Source organism: Equus caballus, chromosome 23 (genome assembly GCF_041296265.1).
Source record: "Equus caballus isolate H_3958 breed thoroughbred chromosome 23, TB-T2T, whole genome shotgun sequence".
Classification (NCBI taxonomy): Eukaryota; Metazoa; Chordata; class Mammalia; order Perissodactyla; family Equidae; genus Equus; species Equus caballus.
In genome coordinates, this window is record NC_091706.1 from 31,478,170 (window position 1) to 31,496,591 (window position 18,422).

Sequence of the window (18,422 nt, forward strand, 5' to 3'; positions counted from 1 at the left end):
TTTCATACAGAGTCTTTAAAATACAGTGTGTAGTTTACACCTACGTCATTTCTCAATTTCCAGTAATGTTGTAAATGCTCGATAGTCCCGTGTGGCTAGTGGCTACCATACTGGGCAGCTCAGGTTCAGAGCACAACAAAGAATTTTAGCAATCACACTGTGCAACCCCTTTATCTTGCAAATGGGACTCAGAGAGGTTACTCAATTTCCAAGAAGTCAAACAGCTCATCAGTAGCGGGGACAGGACTAAAACACTGGGACCTGATGCCCTCTCACATGCATTTTTATTCACTTCATGCCACTTATCTTAAATTTGTTAAGCCACTCTGATTCTAGAACATCCCCATCTAAAAAATAACTGTGTGCCAAAATAATCTGGACAGTTGTTTTTATTGGGCCTATAAAAGATTAGGTATTAGGTTTTTCCAATTGAGTAAAACCTTCCTTGCAACTGGTTTTTGGTGAATAACTTTCTGAATTGGATCAATTAAAATCATTCTAGATTTTTAACTAGAACATAGCTAAATTTTTCAAATAAAAATATTTGATTGACAAAAAAGGAGAATCACAGGTAATATTTACCCAGCTCTTAACTATGGTCTAAGCCCGGTGCTCAGTGATCTTCAGTAGCCTTCCACAACTTCTGCAACAGCTCAAGTGGAGAGGAATATAATCCTTTTTAGAGATGAGGAAATTGAGCTTAGAGAAAGTAGTTAGCCCAGGCCAAAAACTAATAATGATAGCAAAGAAAGCCCAGGGCCAGTGAGTAGCACTTTTAGTCTTAGTCAGGAACAGAACTTGAACTCAAACCTTGGCCCTGACTCCCAGGCCATTGCACGCACACTCCGCCACTCAGCCCCTACAATTATCTAGTAGTCTGCTGAGTTGAGATATGTGGAGCTTTTTCTGTGATACAGGTCCAAAAGGCTGAGTATTTCCACTGGGTCTTATGTATTGTTCCACTAGAGGCAAACATTTCTCATGGAGTCCACTCATTCCATATTAAAATGTGATTGAGATCAGTTGTAATTCCAACCCAGGGCTCCTGGTTTGTTTGTTTGTTTTTTGAGGAAGATTAGCCCTGAGCTAACTACTACCAATCCTCCTCTTTTTGCTGAGGAGGACTGGCCCTGAGTTAACATCCATGCCCATCTTCCTTGACTTTATATGTGGGACGCTTACCACAGCCTTGCTTTTGCCAAGTGGTGCCATGTCTGCACCTGGGATCCAAACCAGCGAACCCCGGGCCACCGAATCAGAAAGTGTGAACTTAACTGCTGCGCCACCGGGACAGCCCCCCAGGGTTCCTTTTGCAGCAGGCTAGTTATCATCTGCTGAGGGGCTCTTCCGTAGTCATTTATGCAATTTTGAATTCCTCTACAAGTATATTTATTAATTCCAAGGTCAGTGACCCACACACCTTGCTCTTCAGAACTGTTACTCCATCTATGATCTTTTTTAGGGTTATCCTCACTCCATGCACAACAATATGATATTCACATAAAATCTCTCTTAATTAATGTCATTCAGTTTGATCTGCCTTGATGTGTAGATTCATTTTTAAAAATTTGTACAGAATCTATTTCCCCCATTTACTTCTATTATCAAATCTAAGTAATATTCATATGGGAAAAAAGTTTAATCCTCAAAGAAAAAAAAGCATTTTACGATTTTAGCATTCAATTCAGTCACACTCTCTACTTTTTTTGACTCACAATCCTTATATGCATTTGGGCTATTTACATAATTCCTGCAAGATACTAACCAGGCCTATAAGGCCTTACACTCTAATTTATGAGCACATCAGCCTTACAGATTGCTAATTCCATGGCTGGATTACCTGATAGAGCAAGTAAACAGGTGTTTAGAAAACCGACAAAGCAGGAGTTATTATTTTCAGAAAACTGCCTCTGACTTCAGCATGCAAGTTTAGTGTTTTAAAACTAATCTCGTTTTTATTTAAAATTAGATAGTAGAGCTCACCATATCTTCAGTGTTACATTCCTGTAAAAATCATAATCCAGTCAGGCTCTGTCTAATTCTCATTTCAACAGTGTTCTCAATTACTTCACAGAGTTTACATGTATGATCAAGCAGAAAAATTAATTATACCACAACATAAGTATTTAGAAACAAGAATGACAACCCTGGCTATCATTGAGCACTAACTACATCCTAGGCATGGTGCCATGTTCTATGCAACTTTTATCTCTTTTAATCCCAAATAGAAACTTTCTGGAGTAGGGCTTTTATTATTCCAATTTTTAGAGATGAGAAACATGAGGTTTTGAGAGATTGAGCAATTTCCTTAAAGTCACATGACATATGTTAATTTTTGCCTGTTTGAAATGAGCATAAGCATTCTCGTATTTGGGAATGTTTGGTTGACTAAATGATAAACAAAAAAAATCAAGACATAACTGATGAATAAAAGAAAGAACAAATGAGTAACAAAATGTATAACATTTTGGTGCCTTCTAACCTGCAGTGTTGAAGAAAAGCCAGAGATGCCTTTTGTGGCTCCATTTAAACACATTCTCACTAATATTGTGGGCCCACACTGAGCCCCAAGCCTAGCTGGGCCAACCAGATACATCGCAATGAACCAATGCTAAGTGAGAATGAGCCAGCTACATTTTACAGCATCAAGCTGCAAACGATCCAAAGTTTTTCAAAGATTTCAGGAGTTGTATTAGCCAATTTTCTTTTTTACTTGCAAATATCATGTTTCTGTTTTCAGTAGAAACAATACAGCACAAAGAATAAAGCTGCGGGATCCTCCCTTTAGATCCAATGCTCTGTTGAGCACGGTCTCATCCTTCGCTCCAGGATCTGAGCTGAAAGTAACCCTAGCACCCTCCAAATTCTGATCCATCATGTCTCCAACTACAGCAATGGCCAGGTCACTTAATTTGTGCCTGCCTCCTTTTCTCCCTGTATAAAAGGAACACAATGGTATTCTCTCTCAATGGAGATCAGAAAGTTAGAGCTTTGCTTTCTCTTTGAAAATCAATGCATCCAAAATAGCTACCAATAATTATCTGGATTGGTGAATATGTTTTTCTGTCTGAAGCACTAAATGATCTCTTATTTACTTTTTCCAGTTCATCCACATCACTCACTTAAGCAGAATGTGTTGGCTGGTGCAGACTATTTCTGTTTACAAAGGGAAACTAAACTCAGAAGAGAAACTATAATAATGGGGTCTTATACTGTCCAGACATTTTTAATCCACCTTTATCCACAGGTAAGAGAGCATGGATAGTCTAATCCACTTTAAGGATGGTATTTTTCCCCTGAAATTGTTGGTGAAATCTTCAGGTGGTCAGTCAGGGCTTTCAGAACCTAAACCACCCTCTGAATTCAAGCTGAATACATTTGGCTATGTCATGATCCACTTGACATGACCAGTAACTAATTTGCTATATTATGGAATATTCTATCACTTCATTTAGACTTAAGGAGTTTCTGTTAGTTTACATATGATGTAAAGTGAGTGATCCAGAAGGAATTTGATTGGTATTGTACCAGCAATGGATTAGATGCCAAGGTCATGCATTCAGACTTTTCTTTTGAATAGTGATGGTAACCTGAGAAATATGGCCCTCATCAACGGCAGCAACACAAACATTAAACTTCAAATAAAATATCAGGGACTCTACCTGATATTCTTTGATTTGGAGAAATTATTTTAGACCAGTTACTTTTAGTAACAAAATCAAAATGGAAATACTGTAACTTTGACTAAAGTTTTAGTAAATCAAACAAAAGAAGAAAAAACATTAATTTCCCAGATGGTACCTTGCATCGGTTATCATCTGTGGATGATACTTAATTTGGTGCAGCATATGAGATTTGGCTTCCAAAAAAATGACTTAAAATATTTTCCTTGAGCTTAAAACTCTTAAAAAAGAATGAGATAGTTGCTAAAAAGAGCTTTTATATAGCCACAAGCAAAACAGGATCAAGAGAAAATTTAGTGACATTTAAGGGTAATGGCTTTGAATTAGAAAACTAATATAAAGTAATATAATTGTATCAATAAGTTGACCCAAACTGTCTTTACATGCATATATATTGATTTAAAAGTCTATGCTAACAAATTAGTGCTTTTGCACAAAAATGTGTTCTAAAATTTAAAGTTAATACTTAATTTTTAAATAATCAAACTAAATGTACAACAGTAGAAAAGTTAAACTAATTATGCTGTCGTATGAAAGAATATTTTATAGCCACTAAAAAAGGTCTTAAAGAAATTTTTATGACATGGGAAAATGTTAAAGAAAGTAGGATGAAAACTAAATATATCTTATGATCCAAAATATTTTATTGAGTCTGTGTGTATGAATCTAAAAAAAAAAATACACCAAAGTGTTAACAGAAGTTATTCTGGGTGGCGGAATTATGGAGTTCTTTTATTTTTTTATTCTATTAAAAATTTCTAAATTTGCTATAATGAGCATGTACCACTACTATAAGTTTTTAAACTACCATGAGGCTTTGTATAAAAACTTGGTGTGTGTGAAGAAGTTGTGTGTTATATATTACCTAAGTCTCCAAAAGAGGTCAAGTATTTCATGGATGCATTTTTCATTGTTCATAATTATTAAGTCACCAAGACCCATCCTGGAAAAGGCAGCTGGACCATCCAAGGCCAAACATCCAACGTGATCCATTACAAGAGAACTTTGAGAAAAAGAAATCTCATATAGGGGCTTGAGAACTCCCGACATCATCTTACAATGCCATTTCTTTCTCTCAGGAAGTAGATGCAAGTAAGGCTAAGACTATAGTTCATCAAAAAAAATTATACTTAGGTCTCAATGTCTCTTCCAAAAATTCAAGTGTATATCTGTGTTGAGAGCTGATAACATCTGCCAATCCCTTTCTTACACATTTCTTTACAAATAAATGGTAGAGACACTTTTACCTTTGTAAACCAAACAAGGCAAAAGAAATTTATAGTTGGGTATTATCCAGGTCCATATTTTTGACTCAAGGGAGGCAATAAAAGTCATCACCCTCATCTTATTGGTTTCCCTCTGCTGAAACACTGTTGGTTTTCCCTACAAGAACTTGGTTTTTCCATTGCAGGCTAAACTTCTTTGTTTGCATCCCATTTGTTAAGCATGTGATGCCAATTCCAAGATCTAGGCTTATTTGTCCACCAAAAAAATCCTAAGCTTGGAAGAGGGCTGAAAAGACAAGGAGAATATCTGGACTTTGTTTGACATTGCACTTGACAGAGAATAAGAGAAAGCAAATCTCTTTTCCAATTTCTATTTGATAGAGTACTATAATATCTGTGCCACTATGAAGAAAGGGACAGTCTTGCCCTGAATGGAAAGGTATCATTAATTTTGTTCAATCCTAAAACAGTTTTGCAAGTTCTAATATTCTAGAAGATGCTGGAAACCAAGATCAATATGGCAGGTGGGGCAAAACAGTGGGAGAAAATCTAGAGAGTAGGAGTTACTTGGGATACATAATGTTTGATAAATGTTTAGCAAAAGGATGAAGATGTACTGGCCTCATTGTGGTTCCTGGAGATCACAAACCCAGGGTGGTCCCAGTGCTTATTACAAGTCCATTCCCCCGCAATCTGCACATACCCTTCTGGTTAGGGGCTGGTAAAGCAAACTGACATGGTTGAAGTTCCAGTCAAGTCGACTAGGTTAAAGGCAGGGCTCCTGTCCACACAGGGCACTGGAGTATTAGGCAGAGAAACTGATGCAAAACCTCCTCTTATCAACTCATCCTCTAAAGAATGAAGATAGCAGGGGCCGGCCCCGTGGCCGAGTGGTTAAGTTCATGCAGTCCACTCCCACAGCCCGGGGTTCGCTGGTTTGGATCCTGGGCACAGGCATGGCACCACTCATCAAGCCATGCTGAGGCGGTGTCCCACATACCACAACCGGAAGGACCTACAACTACAATATACAACTATGTACCGGAGGGCTTTGGAGAGAAGAAGAAGACAGGAAAAACAAGAGTGGCAACAGATGTTAGCTCAGGTGCCAATCTTTAACAAAATAAAAGGAACAAAGATAGCAAAGGCTGAACCACCAAGGCAACTAGGAGAACCATACCTCACCGTACGGTAAGACTTGGGTTACCAGTACATTTCTAGACTTGGCCAGGATGGACTCTGGCTCTGGTACTGGGAGTGATCCATCAGGATGCGAAAACACGCTTCAGGTCAAAGTTTGCTAATATGAACTGCGTGATATGGTTTAAAATCTGTGTTCCTCTCAGAAGCCAAAGGAGATAATTCAAATGACGTGCTGAAATGCAGTTTTTCAGTTTTTCCATTGAAAAATGGTAAAGCTCTTCAGATAAGTAAATTTAGGTTTTGCATATATTTGCCAGAATTTTTTTTATTCCTCTCAGAAGGAATAAAAAGTGAAATTTTCTTTGTTTGCTTTCTAAATTTTTCCTGTGGCTTTGATCGTTAGATATGGAAATAATGATGTAGAAATAAACCAAAGCAATCAGAGCCCTCCCAATGCAAGGCTATTCTCTGAATAGTAGTAACAGGTTTGGAAGTGGCATTCACCGTGTCCATGTAGTAGTATGGAAATATTTTCAGCAGCTCTCTGGATATTGAAAGGATTAAAATTTCTAAAAATGTTTAACTTAAATCAGGTGGGTATTTAGGTGCTATAAAAAGCCAACTTATTTTTTAAATTATAGAAATATTGAAACAGCATATCACATCCAAATGCTTATACTATGAGCATTTGTTCAAAAAGTGCATTGCCTCTAGGAAATGAAGGCATTGGGGACAGTTTGTAACCTTTCATCATCTTCCCTATGAAGTAGGGCGAAAAAAGCAAGGGAGTGTCATCCACATTGTAAATTTGGCAACACACATAAACCAATTCTCTCATCTTATTACTACACTGCAAAAATGACCCAAGTAGAAATAAACACGAGCTTTATTTACTCATCTGCATTATAATCCAATGAGATAATAAATTCAGCATATCAACAGATAATCCATTTCTTACATCATAGTAACATTTTTCATGCAGATAACAGAAGTATTTGTTTCACAATGCAACTGCTGTAAGTTAAATTGATTCAATTTAATTAACAAGCATTTACTCAGCGCCTACCTGTGCACAGCACTGTACTAGGCATGCAAGAGTTAGAAGATTGGATCCCTGCTCACAGGGAGCTTACAATCTGAATAGGAGAGATGATTCATGCATACAAGAAACAATAAATAACCATTACAAATCACAGGAAAATCAATAAAATAATAGACTGAATTAAAGATACAAGAGTACAAAGGAAGACTGTCAAAGAAGTGGTATAATTGAAAATGGAGGCTAATCTGGAAAACTTGACCAGAGGGAATAACTCTGGAATTTAGTATGATGGAAGTGATGAGCACATGGATTGGCAGAAGGACAGGGCAATCATTCTATAGCCAGTAGAAGACTGAAAAGAAGGAGAAACTCAATGACAGGGTAGTAAAACTCAGCAAGTCCATTACAGAGAATGGCAGGCAAATTGGCTTAGCTCCGGACAAGGACACCGTGAGTTAGGAGATGTAACTGAAGTCACACAACAAGTCTGGTTGAGGGCATTGATTGCTACTCTTCAAAGTCAATTCAAACTTTAAATAAATAATAATGCTTAAAAACATCTATAAACTAAATGGCCCCCCCCCATAAAAGTATGAAAAGTGTGAGTTTTCCTAACCTTAACAGAAAAGCAAAGACAATTACAGAATATGAGAATCTAAACTCAGGAGATATGATCATTGGAGGTCAAATGATCAGACTCTGATGGAACAGCAATCACTTATGGTATCTTTTTTTTTTTTCAATTCATAGAAAGACCCACGTACTTCCTCAAGGTAAGAGACTTTCAACCCAGTGTTGATCAGCCCCTTAATTCATAGGATTTTTCTTCTCAAAAGCCCATTCCCTTTCATACTGAATCCAGCAGCAAATAAAAAGGTCCTGGGTGTATATTTGTAGGTACCATGGATAGAAAGACAGAAAAAAAGGGAAAACAAGATGTTGGTTTCAAAAAGTGAGTTAATGAATGATTACAACGAATATCTTATGAAGGTATTCCTGAACTTAGAGGAAAAACAGGGCGAAATATTCCTGTTCCTAGGCCAAGGAAATTAAGACAGAAGAAATATATAAAATGAAAGTCTATACAAGCAAAAGGTTTTTAAATTAACCCAACAAGTAAACCAGTAACTTGTATTGCTGGGTCACACCCACTTTTAAACTCAATCTGTTAGAGAAAATGTGAGGGAGATGGGTCCGGGGAGAAAGTGGTGGTGCAGAAACAATTCTTCATTTGGAATCAAGTGGGGATCCTTCTTGCTGAACTAGGACTGCTGATGCCTTGATTGACCAGCGTGACCTTGATAATCCATCAGGGTTTGAACAGGAAATAGCAACTCCACAATGCTTGTTCTCCGGGACTTTACATAAGTCATTGCTTTTAAGCAGCAAGGTGAGGAGTACTCCTGGGTCCCCAGCATATCTATGAAAGTTACTGGCCACGAGCAGCTGCAGCTGTTCAAAAAAATAATAATAAAAATAAGAGGAAGAGAGAAGATGAAGAAGAAGCAAATGAAAATTTAGCTTTCAGTGTGCTTAGTGGTTCTGAACGAGATAGCCTGAAATCTGTATTTTCCAAATGTGCTCCACATTGCCATAATACTTAGCATTTTTATAATCAAAATGTTTCAATATTTTTAATTTTACAAATCTTCACCAATTCTAAAGATGGGAGAATGAAAGTTCTGCTCTTTTTGTAATATTTGTTTATTACTGCTTCTGTAATTAATATAGAAATGTACTCCTTTCAAATTTTTCCAATAAAAAATTCCTCATTGTCCGGTAGATATTCAGTAGGTATTTACCGAGTGACTGTTATGTATAAAGTTCTGTATCAAGTCCTGAGGAAACAGCCAGGAATAAGGTACAGTCTCTGCTTTCACAAAGGTTATACATATCTTTAAGTATAAATTATGATAAATATCAGATAAATAGCATGCTACAGCATTATATCAGTATTTAAAACAATAAAGATAACAAACCTTACCTGAAGTCAGACTTTTCACTCACCATTTTAAATACTAATTTGATGATATTAAGTTATAGGCACAATCTAGAGGAAATACAAAAGCACTGCAGATACGTGTGACATACATGCTTCCAACTATGTCATGTTCACAAGAGACTCACTTGAGCTTTAGGGATACACATAGACTGAAAATAAAGGGATGGAAAAGATATTCCATGCAAATGGAAACCAAAAGCAGGGGTAGCTATACTTATATCAGACGAAATAGAGTCTAAGCCCAAAACTGTAATAAGCGACAAAGAAAGTCATTATATGACTGAAGAAGACACAAGTAAAAGTCTTGAAATAAACGTCTTCAATAAATAATTGAAGAAGACACAAATAAATGGAAAGATATTCCATGCTCATGGATTAGAAGAATTAATATTGTGAAAATGCCCATACTACCCAAAGCAATCTACAGATTCAATGCAATCCCTATCAAAATTCCAATGGCATTTTTCACAGAAATAGAAAAAACGATCCTAAAATTTATACAGGACCACAAATGACCCCAAATAGCCAAATCAATCTTGAGAAGGAAGAATAAAGCTGAAGGCATCACACTCCCCGATTTCAAACTATATTACAAAGTTATAGTATTCAAAACAGTACGGTATTGGCATAAAAATAGACATAAAGATCATTGGAACAGAATAGAGAGTCCATATACAAACACACATATATATGCCAATTAATTTTTGAAAAGGCACCAGGAATATCCAATGGGGAAAGGATAGTCTCTTCAATAAATGGTGTTGGAAAAACTGGATATCCACATGCAGAAGAATGAAACTGAACCCCTATCTTACACCATACTCAAAGACTAACTCAAAATGATCAAAGACTTGAATGCAAGACCTTAAACTGTAAAATTCCCAGAAGAAAACATAGGGAAAAAACTCCATGACATCGATCTTGGCAATTAATTTTTGGATTTGACACCAAAAGCAAAGGCAGCAAAAGCAAAAATAAAAAAGTGGGACTATATCAAACTAAAAAGCTTCTACACAGCAAGAGAAACCATTAATAAAATAAACAGGCCACCTACAGGATGGGAGAAAATATTTGCAAACCGCATATCTGATAAGGGGTTAATATCCAAAATATATAAGGAACTTATACAATACAATAGCAAAAAAACCCAAAAAACAAACAACAAAAAAACCAAATAACTCAATTTAAAAATGGGCAAAGAAAAGAATAGACATTTTTCCAAAGACATACAGATAGCCAATGGGTACATGAAAAGGTGCTCAACATTGCTAATCACCAGGGAAATGCAAATCAAAACCACAATTAGATATCACCTCACACCTTTTAGGATGTCTATTATCAAAGAGGCAAGAGATAACAAGTGTTGGTGAGGATGTGGAGAAAAGGGAACCCTTGTGCACTGTTGGTGGGAATGTAAACTGGTGCAGCCACTATAGAAAACAGTATGGAGGTTCCTCAAGAAATTAAAAATAGAGCTCTCATATGATCCAGCATTTCCACTTCTGGAAATATATCCAAAGGAAATGAAATCATTAATCTGTATTCCCATGCTCATTGTAGCATTATTCACAATACCCAAGGTATGAAAACAACCTAAGTGTCTGTCTGTGGACGAATAGATAAAGAAAATGTGACATATATATATATATACAACCGAGTATTACTGACCCTTATAAAAGAATGAAGTCCTGTCACTTATGACAATATTGATGAACCTGTAAGGCATTATGTTAAAGTGAAATAAGCCAGACAGAGAAAGGCAAACACTACATGATGAAGTGATAGATGTGTTAATTAACTCAGTTGAGAATCCTTTCATAATGTATACACATCAAATCATGACATTGTACAATTGAAATGTATTACAATGTTGCCAATCATACTTCAGTAAAGCTGAAAAAACTTTTAAGATGCAATTAAGAAACAGCTCAACGATGAAAACAGTCTAAGACAAGTGTAATCTGAGGACACAGCATTGGAAGTTGCTGTTCCACTCTTGCTGCCATAAAGATCAGCCAACACAAGTGGAGGGTGGTGTTGAAAGAACCATGACGAGTGGGGCCCAGCCCTGATGGCTGCTAAATGTAGGGTAAGCCATGGCCTGAAGCCATCCATATCGCGCTCCTATTCATCTGTGTGGACTAATAAATTTTTTTTTCTACTTAAACCAATTTAGGTTGATTTTCTTATTACTTACGGGTTGGGGGGGAAGCCCTACTAATATAAAGAGTTTCAAAGTTAGGAATGAGGGAAAAGTTGGAAAAGATTTTCACTGAACTTCTTAGCCGTCACTTTTCCGTGTGGAATGCAAAGCATATCCGTAGCTTTGGCAGATAGGAGTAGATCTTATTCTAATATTTTAAAAACCAGCGAGATTAAAAAGAAAGAGAGGCTGAAGAATTAGAAAAGGCTTTGATAATTCACAGTGGTGAGCTCAGAGGAGCCTGTTGGTATCTTCAAAGTGTATCTTTCTATGTATAAAAATAGTCAAAATGGGCAGGAGGTACTCTGCATTTCTGTCTGTTGTTTGTATATGACTATATGGACGTTTTCTTCATCTTCTGTCAATTTGCAAAGTCGCCTTTCTATCACCACTGCTAAATTTACATTTCAGAAATTTTCTTTCTCTTCTCTCTCTCCCACTGAAAAACAACCAAATCCTCTGTATCTGATGCCTGAGAAGGTCCAAAAAGGTGGGCAGTAAGAATTGTGGAATGACTTGCTTAGGGCACTAATACCACTCTGCGTCAAATGCCCCATTTGAAGAAAATAAAACAGGGAAGGGTATACTGTTTTTAGGGGCAAAAAAATTGCAAACATAAACTTATCTCCAACCTGCTCGGGCAGCTGCCATTTTCTTGTTTCGCAGTTTGTTCTCCAAAGCTTGCTACATGATAACAAAAAAAAAGGGGGGGAGAAGAGGAACATGAGATTTCCTGGTGTTTCCTACTACTTGACATTAATAAAAGGCAACTATTTTTACAAAGTAAATCGTATCCTACCTGTTTCATCTTCTTTTTTAGATCCAGATTTGCTGCCTTCTGCCCCTTTGCAGTAGAATTGAGATAATAGATGGTCAAACTAATATAAAAAATAAATAAATAGATATTATGGTATTTTTCAGTTTCTCAAGATTTGAATTAACTTTACGTTAACTAAATCATAGAATGTTGGCCCTGGAGCGGACTTTAAGGTGTTTTCCACTCTAACCTTTTTATTTTGTAGATAAAAGACTGAGGTACAGAGAGGTAAGGAAGCATACTCAGAAGGACACAGTGACTAGAGGCGGAGCTGGAAGTCGGGCCCCAAACTCCTCCTCCACAGCCCAGGGCTCTGTCCACTATACTTGACTGCCGAATTGTAGCTTCTTCTTGGAAATGAATTAATGTCAGTTTAAACTATAATTGAAAATAGCATTTTAAATCGATGCTAATGGCATCCAAGAGAATGGAAAATCTACTGAAGCTTAGGGAATGTATTTAATAAAAACAAAACTGCTTTTCCCCTTTAAATTCCACCCTTTGGCTTTTCCAACTAAGGATACAATCTTTATAGTCCTGGTTAATCAATAGACATTTTTTTTTTTTTTTTTTACATAGGACATATTGTTTGCATTTCTCCCTCCTTCAAAAAGAAAATGTTTTATAAAGGAATATTCTTGGGTTTTAAGTGATATTTACATTTCTAGAAAGAGCAAATTCCAGCCAAATATTTGTGCAAAAATAAATATGTTCATCTTCACTTAAAGCAAAACAAACAAACAAAGAAAAAAATGCAGCAAAAAAAAGGTAACTGGCATTGCTTATTTGCAAATAACTGGATACTGAACACATTTCCTCTACTCAACAACACGCCAGAATATGTCCTTTATGAGCCATCTGGTGCTAGCAACACGATTATTGACATGGTTTAGCTGGGTTTGTTTATCTCTTATACGATGTGATGGGAGTTTGAACAAAATTACACACATGAAAGCATCTTGTATAATATCTGGCATGAAATAGGTGCTCAATAAATGTGTGTGTGTCTGTATGATAAGGATTTTCTTAGAAAAGTGTCTGGATTTGGAGAACGAACTCAAAGACCTCACAAGTCATTTGCAGTTCTGGAATTCTCTATTCACCATCTTTTCTACCTTGTGATACACCTTAAACGAGTATTCCTCTCAAATTATTTTCTACTCTCCAAAGAAATGAAACTGCCTGTGGGAAACTAACCAGAACTCTGCTCAGTTACCCAGAAACCCTGCAAGCTGATTTAATATGATCCATTGGGGAAATTCAAAATGCTTGTAACATGTAACATTCTCTAATTAAAGGTAATAAAAAGGCAAGCCAATTGTACGGGCTTCATAAAGTGGAAGATGAGATCTCAGGATCTGAAAAATCAAATCAGTGATAAACTGAAATTTGAGTTTTAAATCAGAACCTCAGAACTAAAAGCAACCTTGCAGGACATGTATTTGACATTACATCCTGCCAGCTTTCTCTAGAAAGTCTCTATCTGGGGTTGGCAAATTATGGTCTCCAGGGCAAATCTGACTCCCAGCCTCTTTTGTATGGCCCATGAACTGACAATGCTTTTTACATCTTTTTTCTTTTCTCTTTTTTTTTTTTTTTGAGGAAGACTAGCCCTGAGCTAACACGTGCTGCCAATCCTCCTCTTTTGCTGAGGAAGCTTGGCCTTGAGCTAACAGCTGTGCCCATCTTCCTCTATTTTATATGGGGGACGCCTGCCACAGCATGGCTTGATAAGCGGTGCTAGGTCCACACCTGGGATTCCAACTGCCAAACCCCGGGCCACCGAAGTGGTGTGTGCGAACTTAACCGGTACGCCACTGGGCCGGCCCTACACTTTTAAATAGTTATACAAGTCCTTACATAATATCCTCAGTTTTGCCTCTTGCCCCACAAAGCCTAAAATATCCACTCTCTGGTCCCTTAAGAAAAAGTATGCCAGTCCTGGGTGTAGACCATCCCTGACAAATGCCTTCCAGCCCTTCTAAACATTACCATTCATCCTAAACTCAGTGTTTGGTGCAATGAGTAGGAGGGAATAAGAGGAGGGAAACAATAAGACATGGGTTTGAATTTACTTATTAGCCACTTGCTTCAGGCACGATCTGCAATGTGCTATCAATAATATGATTAACAAGGCCAACTTCTTAAGGTTATTATGGAAATTAAATGAGTTAATAAGCAGATAGTGCCTGGAACAAAGACAGAGTTAGTTCCTCTTCCATACTCCAGAGACAGTTTATGAAATCTTTAATTAGTGGCATTAGAACAATATTGCTCCTTGGCCTAAAACTCTCAATAAGTTAAGAATATAGTCATAAAATCTGACGCTAAGTTTTGTGGATTTTTTTTAAAACAAGATCTCATTTATACCACTCCAGGGTCTTGACCCTTAAAAGCCACTACATACTTAACATGCTCTCAGAAGCCGCTAGATCATGAAAGGAAAAATCCCTTCAAGGGCCATCCTGTGAAATATGCAGCCTCCAGCAGGTCATTTCCTAACACATCTGCACCAGAGATTTACTATCAGAGTCTTAGCACCACCTATAATCAAGGTTCTGTAATATATAATAGTAATCTGTTTTACTGTTTAATTATCCCTCTGTCTATTAGCTCTCCCTTAAATAGGGTATCACAGTGTAAAGGGGTGAGCGTCGGTTTTGCTGTCAAAATCCTACCACCACCATTTTGTTGTATTCTCACCCAGGGAAAATCACTTCATCTCGACAAGTCAGTTTCTTAATTTATAAAACTGAAGAAGATGATGCCTGCCCGTGCTGACGTAGCTCGTGACTGTGACCATCCCAAAGATGATGCAAAGATGACTTGGCCCAGAACCCAGCTCATTTACTTCTCACCATTGGGAGTTCTCTCCCTGAGAGTTCCTAGTTTTACCTTTATTTAAACAAATCCAACCCTTTGTGCCAGTAGTGTTTCTAAAAGTGTCCCCGAGGGTAGCTTCATACTTGCCCCCCTTGACTGAGAGAAGTGGCAGTTCCAGACTTTCTATTCAGGAGGGTCTCCCGGGTTGAAAGGAAAAGCTAGGGCACTTTTCCTAGCTCTTCCACAGCAAGCATATATTTTTACTTAGAATGTAAGTTTATCCATGGTGCCAAGAGTCAGAAGCCAATGAAAGTAACATGGGAACAAAAACTCCATCCCAAGTTCCTCTTTGCAGATCCCTTCTGCCTTCCTTTTTTTTTTTTTTTTTTAAAGATTGGCACCTGAGCTAACATCTGTTGCCAATCCTGTTCTTTTTTCTTCTTCTTCTTCTTCTCCCCAAAGCCCCCCAGTACGTCGTTGCATATTCTAGTGTAGGTCCTTCTAGTTGTGCTATGTGGGACGCTGCCTCAGCATGTCCTGATGAGAGGTGTGCCATGTCCTCACCCAGGATCAGAACCCGTGAAACCCTAGGCTGCCAAAGCAGAGCGCGAACTTAACCACTCGACTATGAGGCCAGCCCCTCCCCTCTGACTTTGAAGAGATGGACTAAGCGACCTTTGCAAGACCCTTCCGGTTCTCTGATTCTATTACCAGGGACACATAGTTATCAATGGTCTTCTAGGAACAAGGACAGGGTGGTTTTAAGACTCCTTAAGCCCTTAGCCCTAAAATATAGCCTCTAGGGCTGCCAAGGGGAATATTAATTTAGAGGCTCATCATTTCTGTGTGTTCACAGCCATCTGCTTCACGGAACAAGAGGTGGGGGCCCAGGGTGGGGGATGCTCAATGTGCTGATTAGATTTAGCATTTAGCATTTATGCTTCCCTTGCTTTAGCTGTTTACTGATCATTATTTTGGTTACTTGGGAACAAATCTTATAATCCTAGGCAGGCAGAGACAGATGCAGATGGTTGTGAATTACATCCAATAGGATCAGAATATGGCTCATGAATTTAAGCCTCTCACCACCATGTAATCAGTGCTGAATCTGGATAGGTTACAGCACATCCCTTGGAGAGAGAGAGCGAGCTAAAAAGCTGGAACTTAAAAGGAGCCCGGAAGACATTACAAAGGCTCTTTCTGTGAGGAGGGAAAGCACATACGCCATAACCAAAACGACAGCGATGACCAGTCCAGGATTAGAAAGCTGTCTCAAGATCTTTGCCATCCAGCTTGGGAAATCGTGCTCCAGTGTTTCTCCAATGACTTCGAACATCCTATTTTTACCACTGAAAAAAAAAACCAAAAAAAAAAAGGGAAGAGAAGTTTATTTAAAACATATGGAAAAACCATGGTTACAGCAAGAAAACTAGAAATCTTTCTCGAACACTGCCTAAGTACTTTTTCCGGTTAGGAATCTGATGTTTAGCTACAATTCCTGATCCTTGGACCTCATACTGTCAACATCTGGATAAGCTATGAGCAACGTTATCCCAACATAAATGCAGAGTGAAAGCAGTTAGGAAATTAACCACAGCATTAGCAGAAGATTTTTTAAAGTTGTATTTCTAAGATTTTGATTGAAAGATATTTTATAAATAGCACATAAGTCTACCCCTCAGCCAGCTGTCCTTCTAGGGGAACAACTCTCTTTGGGTTGAACGGTGTGCTCAATTTTTTAATTAGCCTTGGAAATGAGCATAAGGAACAGCTTAAAGGAATAAAATCCACAAATAATCCAATATCTCTTTCCATGCAATAGCTTCTATCTCATTTTCCACCAGGTCTCTTTCATCATAGCTATTAATAGGTAACCACTCTGAAAAGTGACTCCTTTCTCTCTCAGTTTTTCTTGTGGACAGGCCCTGGGGAGTATGAGCTCAGTTCCACTGCTAAAAACGGAAAATGGGAAGAGAAAGAAAATAAACCTAAAAAGCAAAGATCCTTAATAAGTTTGTTTTTGACCCATTAAAGTAAGAATCAGCCCCTATAAACTGGAAAAGTGAGAGAAGAATGTCTGCTTAACTGAGTATATACTATCCAGAATTATAAAGTAACATCCATCATGCCAAGTTATTTTTCCTGTATATGCATATTGATTCCACTGTGAAATGATGTAAGTTTTAGAAAAGATACTAGGTTCTTTATTACCAAGTTGTATGTATCATGAGAATAAAGATTGATATAACACTTAACATAATATTTTGGTTTCACTTTTGTTTTTTGATCTTTAAACATTCTCAGCTACTAAATGATCATGACCTACAGATCAAACTTTTTTTTCACCTGATACAACTAATACTATCTTTCAATAGACTGAGAGGGATTCTAAGTATCTTGTCAGGAGTTGTTGGACTATCGAGGGATAAGTTTCACTTCACACATTATATATCTACCTAATTAGCGAGACCTATGATACATAAGAGGGAATGAAACTTTTACAGGTATTTTAAGATTATATCAACTTATTCCACTAAGATTTCTTCTTCATCCATTCTAACTGATCACGTTTCCCACAGCCGTATGGAATATGGCCAGAGGAAGGAGGTAGGCAAGGAGAATGAGAGAAGACGATCCACCCTCCTTTCTCCAGCCTCTCCAGCTGTGGCTGATAAATGTAGTTAGAATGGGAGGACCGGAATCTTACAAAGTAATCCCTTCCCACAAAGGTCTCCTTTGCATCCAGTGTGTCTCAAAGTGAAGTTATGAGCCAGGGATTCTTGAGTCCCTTTTTCAGGTTAGGTCTCTTACCAAGAGTCCAGATCTCTTAATTATGCACAAACTATCAAGGCATCTACAAATCCCTAGCATTACCCTTTTTCCGACAAGTTAGACAAAGCATGCCACTTCATGATATTCCCAGAAGCCCTTTCCAGCCTTCTGTGACTATGCAGTCAAGTGAAATGGTGCTGCACTTAACTCATAGTTCTCCTGTGGGCGTAGCTCCATCCACCCTAGATTAGAACAGTCTATGAGCAGGCCTGTCTTCCCAGCCCAGAAAGCTCCTTTGGACCAGAATCTATGCCCAATTTGCCCCTACATCTCCTCTAGGGCTTAGTGCACAAGAAGCAGTCATTATTCATTCATTAATTCAAATTATTGGCCAATACTCTATTGTGTTCAGACTCACAGAGATTAAAATATTCTGTCCCCAACCTCTAGAAGTCAGCTACACTATTAAGAAAAACAGACACATAGAGTATAATTGCAAATGAGTAATGTAATAGCAGTGTCACAATATAATATAAACTTGTACATATTGTATGATCTCAGTTATTTAAAAAAATCTGCATAAAAAATCAAAATACAAAATGTTGAGAGTTGTTATTTCAGGTCTTTGGCATTATGGTTAGTATTTATTTTCCTGTGAAAGTATTTCTACAGTTTCAAGGTTTTCTAGGATAAACACATATTAGCTCCACA

At 37.7% G+C, this 18,422-nt stretch overlaps 1 protein-coding gene across 1 annotated transcript in view; it reads right to left on the reverse strand.

Moving 5' to 3' along the window:
* Positions 1 to 6,920: 6,920 nt before the first annotated feature.
* TMC1 (transmembrane channel like 1) overlaps positions 6,921 to 18,422 on the reverse strand; it is a 113,945-nt gene continuing 102,443 nt past the window's right edge. The window contains exons 17-20 of the mRNA XM_070248123.1: positions 16,163 to 16,288; positions 12,099 to 12,177; positions 11,932 to 11,983; positions 6,921 to 8,546 (exon numbers count right to left, since the gene is read on the reverse strand). Coding sequence (XP_070104224.1) covers positions 8,524 to 8,546; positions 11,932 to 11,983; positions 12,099 to 12,177; positions 16,163 to 16,288 — 280 coding nt within the window. The 3' untranslated portion in view covers positions 6,921 to 8,523. The remainder of the gene's footprint in view (positions 8,547 to 11,931; positions 11,984 to 12,098; positions 12,178 to 16,162; positions 16,289 to 18,422) is intronic.